The 20,662-nt window shown below is 56.0% G+C and overlaps 1 protein-coding gene across 9 annotated transcripts in view; it reads left to right on the top strand.

The window, feature by feature from the left end:
* Positions 1 to 20,662, top strand: part of RASGRF1 (Ras protein specific guanine nucleotide releasing factor 1) — a 123,335-nt gene that overhangs the window by 49,700 nt on the left and 52,973 nt on the right. For 7 of the 9 annotated variants that reach the window (XR_012127224.1, XM_073227261.1, XM_073227255.1 and 4 more), the window contains exons 2-5: positions 3,377 to 3,439; positions 7,896 to 8,002; positions 14,132 to 14,279; positions 19,105 to 19,197. Coding sequence is in view for 8 of the 9 variants with exons in the window: in XM_073227255.1 (XP_073083356.1) it covers positions 3,377 to 3,439; positions 7,896 to 8,002; positions 14,132 to 14,279; positions 19,105 to 19,197 (411 nt within the window). In the remaining variant the exon portion in view is untranslated. The remainder of the gene's footprint in view (positions 1 to 3,376; positions 3,440 to 7,895; positions 8,003 to 14,131; positions 14,280 to 19,104; positions 19,198 to 20,662) is intronic. The other 2 variants (XM_073227262.1, XM_073227256.1) reach the window with 2 other exon arrangements.

The following is a 20,662-nucleotide window of genomic DNA, read 5'->3' as shown; positions in this document are numbered from 1 at the left end:
TACTGTTTTAATCAGTGTAGCTTTGTGACAGTTTGAAGTCAGGGAGTATGATGCCTCCAAGCTTTGTTCTTCCTTCTCAAGATGGCTTTGGCTGTTAGTGATTGGCCGTGGCTCCCTACAGATTTTAGGATTATGTTTTCTGTTTCATGAAAAATGCCATTAGGATTTTGATGGGGATTGCATTGAATCTGTAGATTGCTTTGGGTAACGTGGATATTTTAACAACATTAATTCTTCCTATCCATGGGCATGGGGTATCTTTGCATTTATTTGTGTTGTCTTCAATTTCTTTCATCAGTGTCTTATCGCTTTCAGTGTGCAGGTCTTTCACCACCTCCTTGGTTAAATTTATTCCTAGGTGACTTATTATTTTTGATGTGATTGTAAATGAGATTCTTTTTCTTAATTTCTCTTTCTGATCATTTATTATTAGTGAATAAAAATGCAACTGATATTTCTTTCTCTGGGATCAGTTGTAACTTCCTTTCTCTTTTTTCTGATTTTATTTATGTGGGCCCTCCTCTTTTTCTTTCATGAAAAAAATATAGGCTTATCAATTTTGTTTCTTTTCTGAGGACCATCCCTTAGTTTAATTGACCTTTTCTGTTGTCTTTTTCATCTCTATTTTATTTACTCCCACTGTGATCTTATTATTTCCTTCCTTCTACTACTTTGGGCTTTTTATTTCTAGTTCCTTTAGATGCAAAGTTAGATTATTTATTTGAGGTTTTTTTTCATTTCTTGAGGTAGGCTTGTATCACTATGAAATTCCCTCTTAAAAATGCTTTTACTACATTTCATAAATTTTGGCATGCTGTATGTTGCATTTCTATTTTCCTTTGTCTCAAGGTATTTTTTAATTTCTTCTTTGATTTCTTTGTTGACCCATGGGTTGTTCAGCGGCATGTTGTTTAATCTCCACATATTTGTGATTTTTCCAGTTTTCTCTTTGTGACTGATTCCCAGTTTCATACCACTGTGGTCTGAAAAGACATAAACCAGCCTTCTTGATATGTGGCTTGGTATGATTTCGGTCTTCTTCAGTTTATTGAGACTTATTTTGTGGCCTAGGTGATCTGTCCTGGAGAACATTCCAGGCGCTTGGGAAGACAGTGTGTTCTGCTGCTGTGGGGTGGAATGTTCTGTATCTTTTTGTTGAGTCCATTTGGTCTAACGTGTCATCTACGGCATATATTTCTTCATTAATTTCCTGTCTGGAAGATCTGTCCACTGGTGTAAGTGGGATATAAAGTTCCCTACCGTCATTGTATTGATGTTGATTTCTCCCTTTAATATTTGCCTTATATGTTTAGGTGCTCCTATGTTGAATGCACACATATTTACAAATGTTCTATCTTCCTGTTGGATTAACAGTTTTATCATTATGCAATGCCTGTCTTTGTGTTCTGTCAGCCTTTGTTGTAAAGTCTATTTTGTCAGATAAAAGTCCTGCCACCCCAGCTTTCTTTAGGGTTCCGTTTGCATGGAGTATCTTTTCTCCATCCGTCCGCTTTCAGTCTGGAGTCTCCTGTAGGCACCGTATCGATGGATCTTGGCTTTTTATCCATTCAGCCATTCCATGTCTCTGATTGGGGAATTTAGCCAATTTACATATTAAATAACTGTAGATAGGCTGTATTTACTGCCATTTTGTGAATTGTTTTCAGGCTGATTTCTGTCTCCTCTCTGTTCCTTCCTTCTCTTTCTCTCCTTGCAGTTTGATGACTTTCTGTAGTATTATGCTTAGATTCCATTCTCGTTACCTTTCATGTATTTACTACAGGTTTTTGCTGTGTGGTTACCATGGGGCTCACGTGTAACATCCTATATATAACAGTCTATTTTAAGATGATAACAAGTTAAATTTGAAAGCATTCTAAAATTCTACATTTTTACTCTCTACCCACCCATGTTTTATGTTTTTGATGTCACATCTTACACCTTTTAATATTGTGTATCCCTCAACTGTTGTACTTACAGTTATTTTTACAACTGTGGTTACTCCACTGCGTATACTATATATTTACTTTTATCTGTGAGACTTTTACTTCCACATGCTCTCTTGGTATTAGTTAGTGCCCTTTAGTTTCAGCTTAAAGAAGTCCCCTTAACATTTCGTGTAATGGTGGCTTAGTGGTGGTGAACTCAACAAACTTTTGCTTGTCTGGAAAACTCTTTATCTCTCCTCCAATTCTGAATGATGACCTTGCTGAGTAGAGGGCTCTTGGGTAGAATTTTTTTCCTTCCACACTTTGAATCTATCATGCCACCCTTGCTGGTGTGCAAAGTTTCCACTAAGAAATACACTGATGAGTGTTATGGGGGTGCCCTTGAACGTGTCAAGTTGTTTTTCTCTTGTTGCCTTTGAGATCCTATCTTTATCTTTAACTTTTGACATTTTAATTATAACGTGCCTTGGTGTGGATGTCTTTGAGTTCATCTTGTTTGGAACTCCCCGAGCCTCCCAAATCTGCATGACTGTCTCTTTCCCCCAGTTTAGGGAGTTTTCAGCCATTATTTCCTCACATAAGTTGTGTCCCTTTTTCTCTCTCTTCTCCTTCTGGGACCCTCATTATGCAAATGTTATTCTGCATGATATTGTCCCATCAATCCCATAGCTATCTTTACATTTTTTAATTCCTATTTCTTTTTTATGCTCTCTTTGGGTAAGTTCCTTTGCCCTGGTTTCCAGGTCACTGACCCTTTCTTCTGCTTTACCCAGTCTGCTGTTGAACCCCTTACTGTATTTTTTAATTCAGTTATTGCATTCTTCAGCTCTGTGACTTCTAGTTGGCCCTTTCTTCCATTTTCTATCTCATTACCAAGGTTCTGTATTCACCCATCCTTCAGCCAAGATTGGCGAGCATCTTTATGACCATTACTTTGAAAGCTCTATCAGGTAAGCTACTTATCTCAGTTTTCTTAAGGTTGTTTTCTGGGTTTTTCTCTTGTTCTTTCATTTGGAACATATTCTTCTGCTTTTCTCATTTTGCTTGACTGTGTTTATTTCTGCGTATTAGGCAAAATAGCTATCCTCCCCATTGTTATAGGAACTGTCTCAGGAAGACTGGGGCTGTGTGTCAGTCTGTGCTGTGCAGTGCCCCAGGGTGGCAGACTGCCAAGAACTGTCTCTCCAAGTGTTTCAGACGCACAGGGTGCAGAAATGCAGGTCCCCCTGGTCACCAGCCTCAGGCTTTCAAGGGGCATTCCCATGTGGTCAGCTTTGGCAGGACCACAGGGAAGTGCCAGGCCAGGGCAGGGCAGGGCAGCCCACCAGGTTTTGTGGGAAGGGGCTATAGCCTTCCTTCACTTTTAAAACCCTGGATGTTCATAACTTCATGCCATCACAAAATCTCCTTTTCTCCCAATTGTACAGCAGAACCTGCTTCCCCCAGAGAAGTCTGCAACCCCTTTGTGCTGGCCAGGAAGCAGGATGAAGGTAGGAAATAGGTTGGCACAGAGAAGAGTCTGCCATACCCTTTGCCCACCCTAGGGCTCTGCTTACGTGAGATGAGCTACCTCGGTGCTGAAAAATGCAGCCACCTCATACCTACACCAGTAAAGGCAACAGGCTCAGAGTCTTGCCTTCCCACGTGGGCTTGTGCCCCTAGAGATGCAGCCATACCAGGCAGTACAAGTGGCATGTCAAATGCCCAGGAGGGTTATTGGAAATATTGTCGATATGAATCAGAGTGAGGGGTGAGGACCACAGATTCCTGGCACCTTCCAGGGACATCATCAGAACCTCGGGGTAGGATGTAGCATTCATGCAGCTGTTCACACTTGGTACCAGGCTCTGTGTGGGGTGCCGAGTCCCCAGATGAACCCCGCCCTGGCCTTGAGCAGTCCAAGGCCCCGGGGTCACACTGGCCTGTGAGGCCCCTGGAGAAGGCAATCCTGTAAGGGAGGCAAGGGAGGGAGCCCACAGGCCGCACCCAGGGCTGAGCCAGCGTGCGAGCCAGACAAGCACACGCCAGATTCTGCACACCTGACCCTGCAGAGAAGACAGCCAGGCCGGAGCCACACTCCGAGCCTCCTGAGGCCGCAGCCCAGGTCTGCCCGGCTCCAGGGAGAGACCAGAACAGACACTTAACACACACTCGCGTTCACACCATCTCTTCCTCTTTCCCACCTGCTGGCCTCCCTCTCAGTGGGAGGCAGGTAGACGGAGACAGATGTGGGTGGGTAGGGTGGCTGACACAGCACAGATGACACAGATGAGGAGATACGGACAGATGCGGACACATCGAGGAAATCGAAAGGACCCTAGGGCCCGCTTCATCTAACCAGCCACTTCACAGATGAGGAGACAGGAGGAGGCTTCCTGGCCCTGGGCCACACTGGGGGTCAAGTGCAGAACCCACACCGGATCAGACCTCACCTCCAGGGCTCCTTCTCTACCCAGGGAGCCGCTCGCCCTTAACTCTGGGTATGCACTCGTCCATTACAGTGCAGGGGGCAGTGGAAGGGTGCTGGGCCCAGAGCCACCCCCGCCCGCCTCGGCTTCTGGTCCCCGCAAGGCCGCGGCCCCAGCACCCTCTGGAAGATGGGAGTCGTGTCGCCCTCCTCGCAGGTGGCTGGGCTGCTGAGGGCGTGTGTGGACGGCTCCCGCGTGGGGCCAGCCACCTAGCAGGGCCTCACATGACCACAGCCCCCGTCCCACGTCACCAGGGGCTCATGCGGTTCTCCTGCATGAGGTCTGAGAAGCTGGCATCTTCATCCAGGCCCCTCCAGTCCCCTCCTCTAGCGCCTCCCTGAGGCCTGAGCCCTTCCTGCGGGGGCTTTATTCTTTCCCAGGGGGCTTTACTCCTGCTCTGCCTTCTCCCCTGTCTCTCTGTCCCTCTGTCCCTCCCTCCTTCCTCTCTCTCTCTTTATCCTCCCATCTGCACCTCCCTCCCCTCATCCTCCGAGTCCCACATAGAGTGAAGTCCCCTTCACTTGGCTGCCTGAAGTCAGGATTTCTGATGACTCAGAATTGCTGGGTGAAAGTTTACCCTCTGCTAGTCGGTCGGGCAACAAGGTTGTCTAAACCGGTCGTCAGGGTCCCCGGGGAGGTTTGCAAGCACGGAGGGAACACCAGAAGCCCCAGGGCGCCGCTGCCCAGCTGCACCTGCTCCTAGCTGGGGGCCAGGGGCAAGCCCCTCTCCTGCCCCCACCGCTCCCATTAAATGGGGGTGTACACCTACCCCCTGGGCGGCTGTGTCCCCAGAGAGGTGACGTGCTGAGAACCTCGGCTCAGGCCTCAGTCCTGCAGCTTCCCTCCACCTGCGGCTGAGGCTCCCCAGTGGCCAGCTCTGCAAGCCCTTGGCCTCTGCCCCGGAGGTGCCCTGGCACTCCCCGGAGCTCACCCGGCATCAACAGACTGCCTGTTACGAGGTTCATGGGGCTTCCGGGCCATGCTGCCCCCAGGCCCCACAGCCGCCTCTCCTCCAGCCAGCATCACCCGAACCTCCAGCCTGCCAGTCACTCGGAGCCTAGGTGACCTGTCCCCACGGGCAACGTGCTGCCCATGTTGGGACACTCAGGCGATAGCCCAGGAGAAACCCAGGGCCCTGGGCTAGAGCAGGGGTGAGGCTGCACAGAGGTGGAACCGACAGCTGGGTGGGCTGGCGGCTGGCGTGGAGGCACTGGGAGCGGGTGGAAGGAGCCTCTGAGCGCTCTGGTCCCCACCAAAGGGGCGGAGACCTGCGTGTCCTCTCCGCTCCCTCCCATGGCTGGTGCAGCCCGCGGTGGGGCTGGGACCTCCTGGCCTTCTCCCTTGCAGGTAGATTTCTTGCAGGGGCGAGGTTGCAGGGCGATTAAAGTACACCGGGTGCTCAGGAGCCATTTGCTTCTCCACAAGCAGGGTGGGGCGGGAAGAGGCCTGTGAGCGGGCCAGGGCCTCAGCCAGCCTCCTCACTCCCTCAGGCCTCCGCCGACCCAGCCTCCCCTGGGCGAGCAGCCCCATGGGGAGGGAGCCCCTCCTGCCCTGGGAACTGGCCCAGCCCCGGGGCTCTGAGGGAGCACAGACCCCCGCTGCGCCCACGCACACTGCGAGCACCCACCTGCAGGCCCGTCGAGCAGGAGCCTTGCCTCTTCCCTCCTCACCCCCCTGGTGCCAGCCCCAGCCCCTGACTGAGTGGTAGAGGCCCACAGGGCACGTCATCCTGGCTGCTCCACCTTCCAGCTGGTGGCCTTGGGCAGGTGGCTTGACTTCTCTGAACCTCAGGTTCACCCACTGGAAAACAGATGGTAACGCCTGCCCCACTAGGGGAATGTGGGGACGAGTGAGGCCGTGGGAGACAGGCACTCATGCCCATCAGGTCTCAAGAGACGGGAAGGCGCCGGGTGGCCACCTGCAGCTCTGTTTTCCACCTGCTGCCGTCGCAGGCGGGGCGTGCCTGTGGGAGCCTTCTGAGCTCTGTTATTTGAGGCTGCAGCTGGCACACTTCATTCCATAGCCCCAGTTACCTGTTTCCTAGGAAACAAGTGAGAGACTTCTACTGCGCACACACACACACACACACCCTGGCTACCACCAAGACTGGCAATTCACAGAAATACAGCGAATGTCAGCAGAAGCTAAAAATAGTTTACACGCCGCACCTCAGCTGCAGTTCCCTGCTGCCTGGGCTCGGAGGACGGAGGGGCACGGAGGGCACCCTGTGTGATGGCGCCACACCACGGCCTGTGATGCGCCTTCTGAGCGGGTACGCTGGAGGGTCCCCTCTGCACCTCCATCAGGACAGGGCCCAGGAGGCCTCATGCTGTGCTTACCCACCTCTCTCTGAGGAACCGGCCCCCAGCTGTCCTCCCCACCCTGAGGCTGACACCCCCCTGCCCCATGTGCAGCCTGGAGAGACGTGGAACAGTGGACCGCCCACTCCATCCTGGCCCCCTACACCTGCGCTTGATCCTGCCCATGCCCCACCCTGTCTGTGGTGCCCCCAACCTGGCTGCTCAAGCCAGAAACCCAGGGGCAGTGCCCAGCTCTGCAGCCCACCCCCGGCTCAGCTCACCGCCTGGTGCTGCCCCCACCCACTGGCGTCTCTGCTCACACCTTACGGCCCCTCCCACTCCCCACTTCCACCCCCTCAACTGCACCTGTGACCCCCATGCTCCTGCTGCCCTCGTGCTCCTCTGTCCAACCGAAATAAAGCCCGGACCGTGGCCCTGTCCTCGGGAAGGCCTTCTGCCCTCCCTGGGCCGACTCGGTGGGTAGCTGTGTCTGGGCCCCACACCCATTTCTTCCCTCCATCACACGAACGACTGCACAGCCCTGACCGTGCAAACACATGCGCTTATGGTTCCAGGAGCCGTTCCCACAGCTCCACGGGCAGTGCCTCACCCGACAGCGTCTCATGTGTGTCCACCCTCGGCTCCTCTGCCTCCCTGGGAGCTCAGAGGCAGGCCCCGGGGTCAGCCCAGCTCTAGTCAGCCACCCGCACCCAACGGAGGTAGCTTCCAGCGGGCTGTCCTAGGGACCATGTCTGTCTGTTCACTGCTTGAACCCAGGATCCAGAGAGCGTTCAGTCAGTTTTTGTGAAGCGAATTACATGCGTGCTGATCTGGATCGGTACGCAGTTCCCAAAGGGGACGCCCTCTGGCCTGCTTCCCTGCCCTCCTTCCAGCATACCTGACGGCTTGAAGCTGGCTGTTGTTTGCAGTTTGTTGGCAAGTAGGGCTGTGGGTTTGCTTCCTTCTAACAATATCCTAAACATAGGTTCTGTTACATGGCACAAAGCCTGCCTTAATCGCAGGCTCGAAACTGCTAGACAGAACGCCATTCCGACGAGGACAGAAACCGCACCTGTGCCCAGCCAACGTGGCTCCGCAAAACGGCTGGAACAAAAGCCGCAGCCTCTGCAGGCCCCACGGACGCCACGGTAACTGGAGGCATCTTCTTCTCGGTGCAGCACTACTTCACGGTCAACTTCAGCCATGAGAGCCAGAAAGCCCTGGAGCTGAGGACAGAGGACGCGAAGGACCGTGACGAGTGGGTGGCGGCCATCGCTCATGCCAGGTATGCCCACCCACCCCTGTGGCCTATGCCGGAGGCTGAACCCCGGGGCCCTCACTGAATAAACCCTGAGGGGGAGTGGGGGGCAGGGGGAAGGAGGAGAGGGTGCAGAATGGACACTGGCAGAAGGGCCTTTGGCCAGGTCGCCCTTGGGGCCCCAGAGATCTGTGCCCTCTGGGGTGAAAGGGAGGCTGTGGGGGCAGCACCGTTTTCCTATTAGGGGAACCGAAGACAACTCGGTTGGGTCAGTTTGGCAGCCGTGAAACCGAAGTCTGAGGCCGCAGGGGCTCTCAGCCAGAGGCGGCCACTGATCTGCGGCAAGGCCATGAGCTGGTGCTGACCGTTCTCGGGGCCCCAGTTTTCTCCTCCATAGGCTGAAATCCTCCAAACTTCTCTGAGCTCAGGGATTCTCGACCTGGTCCTCCCCTTGTTCCCAGCAGTGGGTGCCCCCCTCTGGAAGGAGACTCAAGTGGGCTGGAATAGGGGGGAAGCAGGAGAGGGTGCTGCAGAGAAAGAGGGGACTCCCAGCCCGACTGAGTCACTTGAGTCCCGGGGAAATGAGGGGCTTGTGGCCGGGGTGTGGCCCCAGAGTTAACCACCCCCTGGCAGAGCTGAGTGCTGTCGGGGGCAGGCATACCGACACTCACCCCTCTGGGCAGCAGATCTTTCTGGTTCAGTGGGTAGGAGTGTGTTTCTGTGTCTCTCTCCGTATGAAACACGAACTCCTGAGGGCAGGGACCAGGTGTGATCCTTTGCACCCCCAGGCCTGACAAAGGCGTAGAGAGTGCTTGGCAAGAGTGGGTTGGAAGATCGAAGGGCAGAGGATGGATGCAGGGGGGGCGCTGAGTTCATGTGTGGAAGATGGATGGTGGATGATGGACAGGGGGTGGGTGGGTGGGTGCTGATGGATGGGACCAGGACCCTTCCTTGAGCCTTGGGTCAAACCCCTGATCAGAAACCCCCTGTTAGGGCATAGTATTGGCCGCAGCCTTCAGGTCACGCCCTTTCTGTCCCCCGAGGAGTGCCCAGTCCAGCTGTGGAGACAAGAACATATGAACTAACAGAGTCAGGCTCTGAGCAGTGGACGCGGCACAGGCACCTCCCCAGGGGCTCAGCCAGTCGGGAGGACAGCAGACACACCAGCAGCTCTGAGGCCTGAAGGCTGTGTTAGGTGCAGGGCGCCACGGACAGAGACCTGCCTGCCCTCTGGGGGAGACGGGGGTCTGGGGCAGCTGGAAACAGTGACGTTTGCCCTGAGCAGGAGGACTGGGGGCACATTGGAGGGTTTGGACATGACTCAGTCCATCTCCCGCAATTGCTTCGATAGAGACCCCATGCCAGAAAGAGAATTCCAGGAGAAATGAAGAGACAAAGTTCGGGTGTCAGGAGGTAGACGCATTCGGACACTGGGCCGAAACCGCATCATAACTGGTCTTGAATCCCCATCTTGGCCGCCTGACCTGTCCTCTGTGAACCTGGGTCACTGAATATCACTTCAGGGAACACCAGGGTGCAGGTAGCTCTTTGGATTGGCGTTCTTATTTTCTTAGAACAAATACCCAGAATTGCTGGATCATGTAGTAGTTCTAATTTTTTGAAGAAAACATATGTTTGTTTTTTTTTGAGAGAGTATTTTTGTTTTTTCCTGCTCATAGCAAATGACCACAGACAAAACACCACCCACTGACTGTCTCACAGTTCTGCAAGCCAGAAGTCTGGGTGCTGTGTAGCCTCTGCTCTGGGTCTCATGGGCTGATATCCAGGGGTCAGCAGGGCTGGGCCTTCCCTCTAGGGTCTGGAGAAGTCTCTGCCCCCAGGTTCATTCCTGTTGTCGGCAGGACCCAAGCCCTCAGCACTGCAGCGCTGAAGTCCCTATTTCCTGGCTGGCTGCCAGCCAGTGGGGGGGCTCTCCCCTCCTGGAGGCCGCCTGCCTTCCTTGCCGTGTGGCCTCTTCCATCCTCGGCAGCACATCAGATCTTCTCGAGCCCCAGAGCCCCAACCTTCCCTATCACAACCAGCCAGAAAACACTGTTTTAAAAGGCTCACACGATCGGGTCACGCGCACTGTGTATAGTCAGTCTCTCTACCTTAAGGTCAGCTGTGTCCCGGTGATGGGAATAGAAACCCACCATATTTATCATCTCAGGCTTATGCAGGACTTGCAAACCAGGGCAGGGGAGGAAATCTTGGGGCGATCCTACAATCCTGCTTGCCACAGGGACAATAACTCTAAGCAATTTACTAAATCAAAGACTGGCTCCACGTAGCCAACAAAATAAGTCATATGTTGATGTGAGTCCTTATGACATCCCGAAAAACTCCATTTGGTAGGTGCAGGTACCCCAGGTCCTGACTGCAAGCTCAGGGGCCTGTGACCCCCTGGGGAGGCAGATTCAGCCCAGCTAGAAGCCTGCCACCCCCACAGAGCTGGGGCAGTAGGGCAAGTCTACACCCTCTGCCTCAGGAAAAACCTCTCCATACTCATCATTTTGGAGGCCAGGGGAACATGTTGATGGTCTGTCTTCCTTGCCAAACTGTGGGGCCTGAGTCGACCCCCTGGCCTCAGATATGATGGTCACTGATAAGGGAAACCAAGTCCCCTTCCCTAGAAGGGTCGTCACCAGCCGGCCTGGCTCGGGTTGGGCCCGTTGAGCAGCTCCCAGGCCAGCATCAGCCACAGCCCTTCTCCGGGGGGCTGGCCGTGTGACCAGCAGGGGACCACAGATGAGATTTACTTGGCCTCAGACCTCCACGACACCAGCAAGAGCGTGTGCATGTGAGTGTGAGCATGCAAGTGAGCAGGGGAGAGACTGGTCCCTTCCAGCCTATTTTGAGTGTAAGTATTTTTGCAAATACATAATTCACTTTTTAAAACACATACAGAATACATCCAGAAAAATGGGCCCTGGAGATGAAAGCAGGCAGAGACCCAGTGATCTCACACTGTGGGTACAGTGCCAGCGTGGGGGTCCACTGTGGAGCGTGCTCACAGTGGGTGAGTGTGGCCGGAGCCCAGTCCCCTGGAGGGTGGACATGTCGTTTGGGGCGAGTTGCCCTCCCCGAGTCTGTGTCTAGGATACAGGAACCCTGATGTCTTGCCAGTGGGTGTCAGCCCCTGGCAAGTTCGCCATGGATTCAGTGTGACCAAAGGAATGACAGCAGAACTGCTTGGGGCGAAAGGGTTTATTACCCGGCTTGTTCTCACAGCAGTAGGTCGAGCACTGCGTCTCTGCCTCTGCCCAGAGCACTGGGCCGAGCTCTCTACATAGCACAATAATAGCTTATTGCCTACTGGTGTGGAAGCGGTAGCCTAGCAACAGGCCAGTTACCTCATCAAGTGGTTTAAGTTAAGTGAGGACCCCTGACTTCCCCACACCTGGCCTTTAACCATTTGTGTGCCCCTCCAGCTCTGCGGCCTGGCCTGCAGGTCTGTGAAGAGGGTGGACACACCCAGAAGGTGCTTGTAGGTCTTTCCTGGGGAGACAGGTAGGGGAAAAGAGGGGTGCTGGTGTGAAAGCAGATTCCTTCATGCTTTCTGCTGGATTCCCTTTGCAAGTAAAGAAACTGAGCCTCTTGGGGAGATGGAGAACCTTAAAGCCTGATTATCTGGTTAACAAGGGAAGCACAGAATGCTTGCTTTGTGCGCAGGATTGCAAACCTGAGAACTCTTACAGCCTGTTACTTGTAAGAGAGGGGCTTGGGAGCGAGACTTCACTTTCATTTCCAGGCCAGGACTTTCCCCAGGCACAGTGCCTCCTCTGCCCAGAGGTCCCCCTGCTTGGAGGCCACCAGCCCTGCCCACCCGTCCTCCCACTTCGGGGCACAGCTGGAGTCACCCCTCCTCAGACACCTTCAGGGGCCAAGCCCTGTCTCCAAGTGCAGCAGCCCCCACCTGATGTGGCCCTTTGATACAGCAAAGCTGAGCCCCTCCCAAGACCCTCTGGGGACCCACCTCACACCTGGGGATTTGTAGGGAAGCTGTATTGTCCCATTTTGCAGTGAGGGTTGTGGGGCATAGAGAGCTTGTGTGACACAGCTGTTGGGTCTGTGACGAAGGTCAGCATCCCTAACCTGGCACCCCACTGATGCGCCCCATGCAGTGTACCTGGAAGGTGGTGTCAGAAGATGCTAGACTAAAAAGTGACCCCTGATTCAGCAGGTGGGAGCTGGTTTGTGGAGGGGACCCGGTCCCTGTGGATGCTGGGGGAACACTGGGCTTCTAGCGCTGAGAGGGAACGACACCTTGGGGACAAAGACGGCAGGCCGCCCTCAGCAGGCCTCACTGTTGAAAGAAGGGCAGGAGCTGGGGGCTCGGTTTTGCCCTAAATGGGGGGCGACTGTGGCTTCTGTATGCTGAGGACCAGGGCCTTGCTAATTTAGAGGAGGGGGTGGGATCCGGAGCAGAGATTCTAAGCAGGGTTCTGGTGAGACCTGGGGGGCTTTGCCCTCTGATGGGGTGGTTGTTATAGCAACAGGCACCCAGTGGGGGTATGGTGTGTCCACCCATTCAGTCCTCACAACCCTGTGAGGAGCTGCCCTCGTCCCCATTCTGTGGATGAACAAACTGAGGCTCAGAGAGGCGACCTATTTGGGTCCCTCAGCAAGGGGTGTGGGGCTGGGGCTGAGCCCAGGCAGATGGGCCCAGAGCACAGGGCCCTACTGGAGGCCCAACACATGAGGTGGGAGGGGTGGGCATGTGGGCTTGAAGAGGGGCACAGGTGTGTGGCAGGCAAGGGTGGAGGGTGGGCACAGGGCCCTCTCCCTGCTGAGGAGAGGTAGGGCAGGGGGACAGGGAAGGGGTCCTGGGACTCTGAGGACGTCCTGGGCCAAAGCAAAAAAGGAGGGGAAGATGGGGGGCCAGGGCAAGGAGGACGGAGGGCCTGGGCCCCCTGACCTTGCTGCAGACGCGCCGAGCCTCTAAACCCTCCCTCCCAATCTGGGCCTGCCTCTCAAACCCCCACCACGGGCACCTCCGCAGCAGCTTCCATTCAGAGCCCCTGTGCCCTGTGAGACTGGGCCCCTGGGTAGATGGTCCCTCCCCAGCTCTGACACCCCAAGTGGCCCTCTGGTGCTTTGGGGTGCCAGGAAGATGCAGGCCTGGGATGCAGAGGGCAGTGCCACCAGAGGCCCGTGGTCTCAGGCAGGCAGGCTGCCTCCCAGCCAGGCTGTCTCCCACATCCCACCTTCCCACCCTCCCCCCAGTGGTGGTGTTCTGCACATCTAAGAGATGTTAATTCACACAAATGTTGGGTCCCCTCCTCCACCCTCTGCCCATTCTCTGCGGGCATCCTCTGTGTGATCTGGCCCCACCTAACATCCAAACCCATAGCCAGTTACCCCAACCCAGACAGACCTCCTACCCGAGGCTGCCCCTGGATGGCACTGGGTTTGCAGTCAGAAGGCCTGGGGTCCCGACTCCTCCAGAGGGTGGCAGACTCCTCCAGGAAGTCTTCCCTGATCACAGGTCCCTGTTGCTGAGCCCCCCGCCTGAGTGCTACCTTGCTAACAACCCGTGGTGCACGTCTTGGCACCCAGTTTACTGTGCAGGCTCTTCAGCTGTCCCCCAGACAGTGAGCGCATGGGCCTTCTCCTCTGTGTATCCCCGGGGGCCGGACACATCCACCCACATGGTCATCCATCCGTGCAACAGATGTTCGCTGAGCACTTTTGAATGCTGCGTCATGCCCGGGCGAGCAGGAGCAAGCCACACCAGCCTGGTCCCTGCCCACAGGGAAAGCAGGGATCTCCTGGGGGGACAGAAGTGACTGGACACTCCCAGTCAGTTTGGCCCAATGCTGTGCAAGTAGCAGCTGGGAACTGTGGGACACCCCACACAGCCTGGGGTGGGGCTAGGACGGCTGTGGCCTGGAGCGGCCTAGGGCACAGGAGACAGTCCAGGGAAGGGAAAGGAGGCATGTTTCAGAGCATCTGCCTGTGCGAGGGCCCGGGGATGGGGGCAGGGAGAGAGCAGGCCTGGGCAGGGGACAGAGGTCAGAGGCCAGAGCGGTCACCTGCAGCCCGCAAGGCTCCGGGCACCGTGCCTCGGATGGGGCCGTCTCCTAGGTGAGCCCCCTCCCAGCTGGGTCTCCAGAGGCCCCGGGGCAGGTCTGAGCTGCGCGTCTGTGTCCACAGCTATCGGGCCCTGGCCACGGAGCACGAAGCGCTGATGCAGAAGCACCTCCACCTCCTGCAGGTCGTTGAGGCCGAGAAGACAGAGGCCAGGCAGCTGCGGCAGCAGATTGAGGATGGGGAGATCGAGATCGAGAGGCTGAAGGCAGAGGTGACCGGTGGCCAGGGTGCGGAGGAGGCTGGCGGGGACGGGGCTGCCGCGGGACCAGAAACGTGTAACAGGCCGCGGTCCGGCTCCCACCTCCAAACTTCAAGTCAGTGGTGTGGGCGGAGTGGGAGCGCTGGAGTTGGGGCTGGGTCAGAGCCTGCCTCTGCCATTCAATGCGGCCTGGAGCAAGCCCCCACCCAAACCTCTCTGGGCCTCAGTTTCTTCATCTGTAAAATGGGCTTTTTAATGCTCACCTGGCAAGGCTGTGAGCACTGGGAGGGGTATTTACAGACGAGTTCCCAGTCACAGTGCTGCTGGCCATGTGCACCTGCTACCAGCCAGGCTGGGGCCTGTCCTATCTGTAACCGCCTGGCTCGATCTGGGGTCAGCCCCACTCCAGAGAAGACCCCTGGAGTCCATTCTAGCCCGACACATCCATGAATCCCCACTGAGCTCCCTAAGGGACAGAGGTCTGGCCCCACTTCCAGGCTGTCAGCTTCATGACTGGAGTGCTCTGCACCTGGGTGGCATTCACTAAGTGCACCCTGTCATAGCTCCCCAGTCTCGGGGCCCAGCTAGAGCTCCAGAGCTGTGGCCCGAGCCCCCCTGGGCCTTTGCACATGCTGGTGCTCCTGTTTGGAAAACCCTTGTCACCCACCCTTCCATGACTGGTGAGATCCTGCAAGCAAAGACACCTCCCCAGGACTCCAGAGCGTGTGCCCTGTGCCCGGGCCTTCCCCACAGCATGCCACATAAGGGCTGAACCCATGCATGTGTTGGCCACCCCACCTGGTGAGAACTGCTCAAGAGTCAGGCTGTCCTTTGTCACATTCTTCCTCATGTATGGCACATAGTAGGTGCCCGCACGGGCTCCATGAACGGATGGATGTCAGGCCTGTGGTAGGCACCAGATATGGAGGGTCTGTTCTGGAACGGCTGCATTGTGACCTCAAGCAGGAAGTGAGTCATTTTGCTGCCAAAGAGGGTGTGGGTTCCAGGCCTTAAAGGGTTTCAGGGGTTTGTAGCCAGAGAAGGGGTGGGTGCAAACGGTGGAGCCTCTTCTGGTGCTGGGGAGCAGAAAGCAGATCAGTTGTGAATGAGCATGTGTGTGCATTGTGTGTGTGCATCCATGCACGTGTATGTTACACCATGGAAATTTGCAAGTTTATAGCCAGGCTCTTTCAGAGAGCTGGTCATTAGACAGTTGCCAGTGTTGTCTGCACCTGTTTCAGGACCAGCTACAATATTTGCAGGGCCCAGCGCAAAATGGCAACGCAGGGCCCTTGAGACCATCGGGGCGGGACAGCAGAGCCTTAGCCCAGGCCTTGGGCCCTTCTAAGCGTGAGGCTCTGGGCAGGTCACTGGTCAGGAAGCCAGGCCTGGCCCCACTGCCCTGCAGCCCCTACCCTAGCATCTCTCCCTGGAGGTCACAGGAGGTCACGCCCAAACACAGTCTGCACAAAACTTGACTGAGCAAAACCATCCCATCTTCGTCTCTTCTCTCGTCTGAACAACCCTGTCAGCCCTCATCTTTCGTGGCCACAAAGCTCCACAGATGGTCAAGCAAGCGGGAGCACCTTCCCCAAGGGGACACCCCCAGCCAGAGGCATGGTCTCCACTGTTGCACTATTTTAATGGTGGTTTTTCTCCCATGTATAATAGGAAGTAAATCTAAGAGCCAGGGCAGGCCCTGAAGGGCAGGACAGGTGTTTAGAGGAGTTGTGGTGTTTTTATCGGCTTCGATGCTCTCAGAACCCTGGAAGGCTGACTTTGGAGGGAACTGCAGAAATCTTTAGTTCAGGGTTTAAAATAAAAATGTAGCTGTGGAAGCTGATCTACAAACTTTGATGTGGAAGCTCACGGTATAAAAGAGGTCAGCGAGGACACTGCTCTGGGGGACGTAAGAGAGGGCGGCCTTGACCCCTCCCTCCCTCACCAGGACCCACCTCCCCGGCCTCCGGTCCTGCTTCCATCGCCCCACTCCCCACCCCTGCCCTGACAAATGCCCTGCTGTGCCCTGTGCCTTTGTTCACACCATCCCTGCTGCTTGAATTCCCAACATCCCTCAGCCCACCCGTTGGGCTCCTGTTGGTCCTTCAAAACCCCTCCTGGGTAGCCCTTGCTGGTTCCATAGTGAGACGGGCCACTGTATGAGGGCACACTTGCATTCTGGCCTCGCTGTGTTGGAGTCTCAGTTACTCCTGTGGGTGTCTGACTCCCTGCTTGCGGTGGCAGCTCTCAGGGAAGGACCTGACGTACCCACTCCAGCTGTGTCCACCAGTGCCCATGGTGCCCAACACAGAGACCCGTCAGGACATGCTGACAGGGTTGGACATGGGGGATAGAGGTGGGCACCTGCTGGGCCTGGAAAAGGCCCTAAGGAATCAGGAAGGAAGGAGAGAGAACTGAACTATGTGGCCGCTGCTGGCAAAGCAAGAAACAGATCTTCAGCACACCTTGGTTGCAAAGGGAAAGAAAAAACCTGGATCGATCCCACCATCACTTGCTGCAGTGACTACACGCGTTGGGGACCAAAGAATCTGTCTCCAGAGGAGGTGGGGAGACGAGGGTTTGCCTCTGGTGGACCAGAACACCAGACTGCAGTGTGCCAGCAGGCAGGGACACCAGGCACTGAGCCAGGCTGGGCAGTCAGGGCCAGACTCCAGGCGGCAACTCGGGGTACAGGCCAAAGCCCCATCTCCCCACAGCCATCACTGATGAGGGTCAAGGGCAGGCCCAGACAGCAACAGAGCAAATCAGGGTTCCAAGCAAAGCCATCGCCAGTAGGGACCTGCCAGGACTAGGGAGAGGCCGCCTGGGCAAGCCTGCTGGGACCCATCTGGACCTCGGCTCCTGGCAGGGATGGCCATGGCCCAAGTCTTCAGCAGGGTCCCTGGGCTCACACTCTCCAGAGGTTTGCCCACCGGCCTGCGCCTTAAATACAGACTCCAATGTGTGTGACACAGCACCTGGCCTAGTTACAGCTATTTTTTGCCCTGGTCCCTGCTGAGTAGATGTCCTGGAATGCCTCTCTCTGAGAGTCGTCCATTCTAAATACAGACTACACACACACACACACACACTCACACACTCACACACACACACACACACACTCACACACTCACTCCCTGCCATCCTAAAGAGACGGGGATACCATGTGCTAACCCCAAAACGGGCAAAGAAAGCAGACTAGAGGCGGGAGTGTTGGCTGGGCACCCGGCATGTGTGTGCGCGTTCATTAGTGTGTGTCCCGCACCCCTTTACGGGACAAATCAAAGAATCAGCCTTTGTTTCAATGTGCAGATGTTCTCAGGGAATCAGGAAGGGGGTAGCGGAGAGAAGCCCGTGCGGGCACTGAGTATTTCTCACTGAGATATTTTCAGCTGCTCTTCAAGCAAAGACGGGGTAATTTTAGCAGCCCAGGCGTGGAGAGCGGGGACTGTTCCGTTTTGCTCTTGAAGCGCTGCGTTCGCTCCACTGTGAGAGCCCATTCATCCTGTGTTCGGCAAGCGGCCTTGAGGGGACAGAGCCACAAGCTGAGAGGGAGCCTGGCTTTGTGGCCGTGCCGTAGGCTCCCCGAGTGGCCGTCTGCAGACACACGGGGCTCGGCAGTGTGGTGGTTTCCCGTGGCCGATGTTGCTCCCCTTCTTTTCAATGCACCCACACAGCCAACAGGTGCCCGGTGAGAGCCAGCCCTGCTCTGGGCTCCAGGTGCCCATCCATGCACCGGACAGCTGCAGTCTGTTCCCCAAAGAGCTTACGGCTGGCAAGGAGGAGCAGAGAGGCGGTGCCACACCGGCGCTGGCGAAGGCGCGGGAGTGGCGGGGGTGGGGATGTCCCCTGAGAGGCTGCGACCTGGAGGTCCCCCGACAGGGCTTCTTACAGCACCCCTTCTTCTGGGCACCACCCCTTGTCCTTGCAGGTGTGCCAACCTCTCTGACCCCCCAAATCAGGCAAATGGAGATGTTTGGGGTGGCTCAAATGTCTGTCCCAAGGCTGCCCCATATCTGAAGGCCAGCAGTTTCCATGTTGTGCTCCAAAGAGGGATCTGGGCCAGGGAGGCTTCAGGGCATTCCGGCCAGCAGGGCTTGGCCCCACCACCTGCTTGGCTGAATACATGCCGGTGGCCCATATGCTTTTGTTTGAAAAGATGACGGGGCTCCCGAGTGTCTGTCGGTGGATGAGTGGGCTGCAGACACATGGGGTCCTGCTCAGCCTTAAAGGGAAAGGGGTCCCAACCACGACGGCCCGGAGGACACTGCCTGTGCAATCAGCCAGATGCAGAGAAGCAGCTGCTGTGTGATTCCTCTTAGGGGAGGTCCCTGGAGGGGTCCCACCCATAGCCAGGAAGCCGTCCAGTGGGCACCAGGGTGGGGAGAGGGGGGATGGGAGTTAGTGTTCAGTGGGGACGGAGTTTCGGTTTGGGATGATGAGAAAGTCCCAGAGGTGGATGTTGGTGATGGCTGCACCACCATGTGAATGCCTCTGGCCACCGACCTGCACTGTTAAATGGTAAAACTCATGTCACTGTATTTACAACAGAAACCCAGACCTAAGGGGCTGAGGGACAACCACAGATTTTGGCCAAAGCTCAGGATTACAGTCAGGGTGCCCTTCGCCCAGAGAGCAGAAGGACACCCCCTCCCCCAGGTCACCCAGAGTCGAAGCCCCACTGCCCAGCCCCCAGGGAGATGGGCTCCCAGGGCTCAAGGACCCCCCACAGATCGAGTGGTGCAGTGCAGGGCAGCGACTCAGTTCCTGCACCCACAGGCAGCCAGGGCAGGACCGTGCCAGCCATACCTCCGCACTGACCTGTACTCTGTTGCAGGTCGCGTCCCTGCTCAGGGACAATGAGCACACCCAGTCCACCCAGACCATCGCCCCCAATGACGAGGACAGTGACATCAAGAAAATTAAGAAGGTCGGTACCATCCCTCTGAGCTGACGACGCCCCACCCTCTTGAGGAAGCCTCCTGGCACAGCCCAGGCGGCACTGTTCACCTGCTATCCCACTGTCCCCCAAGGGCATGCGCCCCTCCTCAGCTCCAGAGAGAACCAACAGCCCCTGCTGCACAGCCCGTCAAGCCCCGTCTTCCGCTTGTCCCTGAGAGGTAGGGTGGGTCAGCCCATGTTATGGATAAGAAAACAGGAGGAAAGGTCCGACAGGATGGGAACCCAGCCCTCGAGACCCTCCACTGAGGGCCTTCCTCCCGTCGCTGGGCTTCAGGAAGTGCCCAGGCCACCCCTCCAGTCCCTCTGTCACCCCCCACCCTCCAGCTATCAGGACACCCCTCCTCTCACAGCCACCCCGTTGGTCCCCCACAGACCTCAGCATGGTGCCCGCCTATATAAGACTCCATAGCCAGCCTCGCTACTTCTGCCATACTGAGTCCAGAAAGAGCGGACATCTCAGGAGTCAGGGCTGTGCAGGAAGGAGCATGGTTTGTGTTTGCAGCTTGCCAGCCTTGAGGCCGGGCATCCTGACTCACCCAAAGGAAAATGGGAGGGCAAAGGGTCCCCAGTGCCATCTGGATGAGAAACTGCAAACTGCCGTCCCCTGTGCCAAATCCGGCCTCCCTGGGGGCTTTTAGCCCCCATCCCCAAGGTCCCAAGGTTGGGGTTTTTCTTCTTAACTTGTTGGCAGTGTTTTAAAAGCTAAGCATTTCACATGAAAATCTGAATTTCTGGTTTTTCAAAAATAGAAATATCTAACATTCATTAAGCACTTTCTATGGGCCAGACACTATTCTGGGAACTTTGTGCACATTAACTGGTTCCTAACTAAAAACGCTCTGAGGTATTATTATTATTATCTGCATTTCACATACGGAAGCTGAGGCCAGGAGAAGCTGAGGCCTGCCCGGGTCACACAGCTAAGTATTTGCAGCATTCAAAGCCTGGCCATTGAGCTCCAGGGCCCACATCCTGGGTCACTGGGACACACCACCTCCCAGAAAAGCAGGCCCTAGGCCAGCCGCCCACACACGGCAACAACTTCCCCGGACAGGGCACTGCCCCACTCAGCCCCGCCCAGCCAGCTGCACACATCTGCCAGGCCTGCCAACCCTCTCGGGCGTTGGGACGTGCCACCCAGTTTCAAACTGGGGCCCACCCAGGCAGCGATGCCCTGACCTGCCTTCTCTGCTGGGCCCCCGGGGCTTCCTGGCCCGTTTTGAGAAGCCATTCTAGTTGGAACATCCTGTTAAGTACCAGCTGAAACCCACTGTCCCCCCAGCAGCCCCCTGGGCCCTCAGAGTCAGCCCCTCACTTGTGGAGAAAGCCCCCTGACTTCAGGTTTGCCGCCGGGGCTGTGGCCTGGCCTCTGCTCTCCAGCACACACATCCTCGGCAGCAGGTCAGCTACACTAGCTGTCTGGCCAGTGCCCT

The sequence above is a fragment of the Manis javanica genome, chromosome 18, assembly GCF_040802235.1.
Source record: "Manis javanica isolate MJ-LG chromosome 18, MJ_LKY, whole genome shotgun sequence".
NCBI classification, from domain to species: domain Eukaryota; kingdom Metazoa; phylum Chordata; class Mammalia; order Pholidota; family Manidae; genus Manis; species Manis javanica.
Note: the sequence above shows the minus strand (reverse complement) of the source record. Positions and strands in the feature narration are given on the sequence as shown.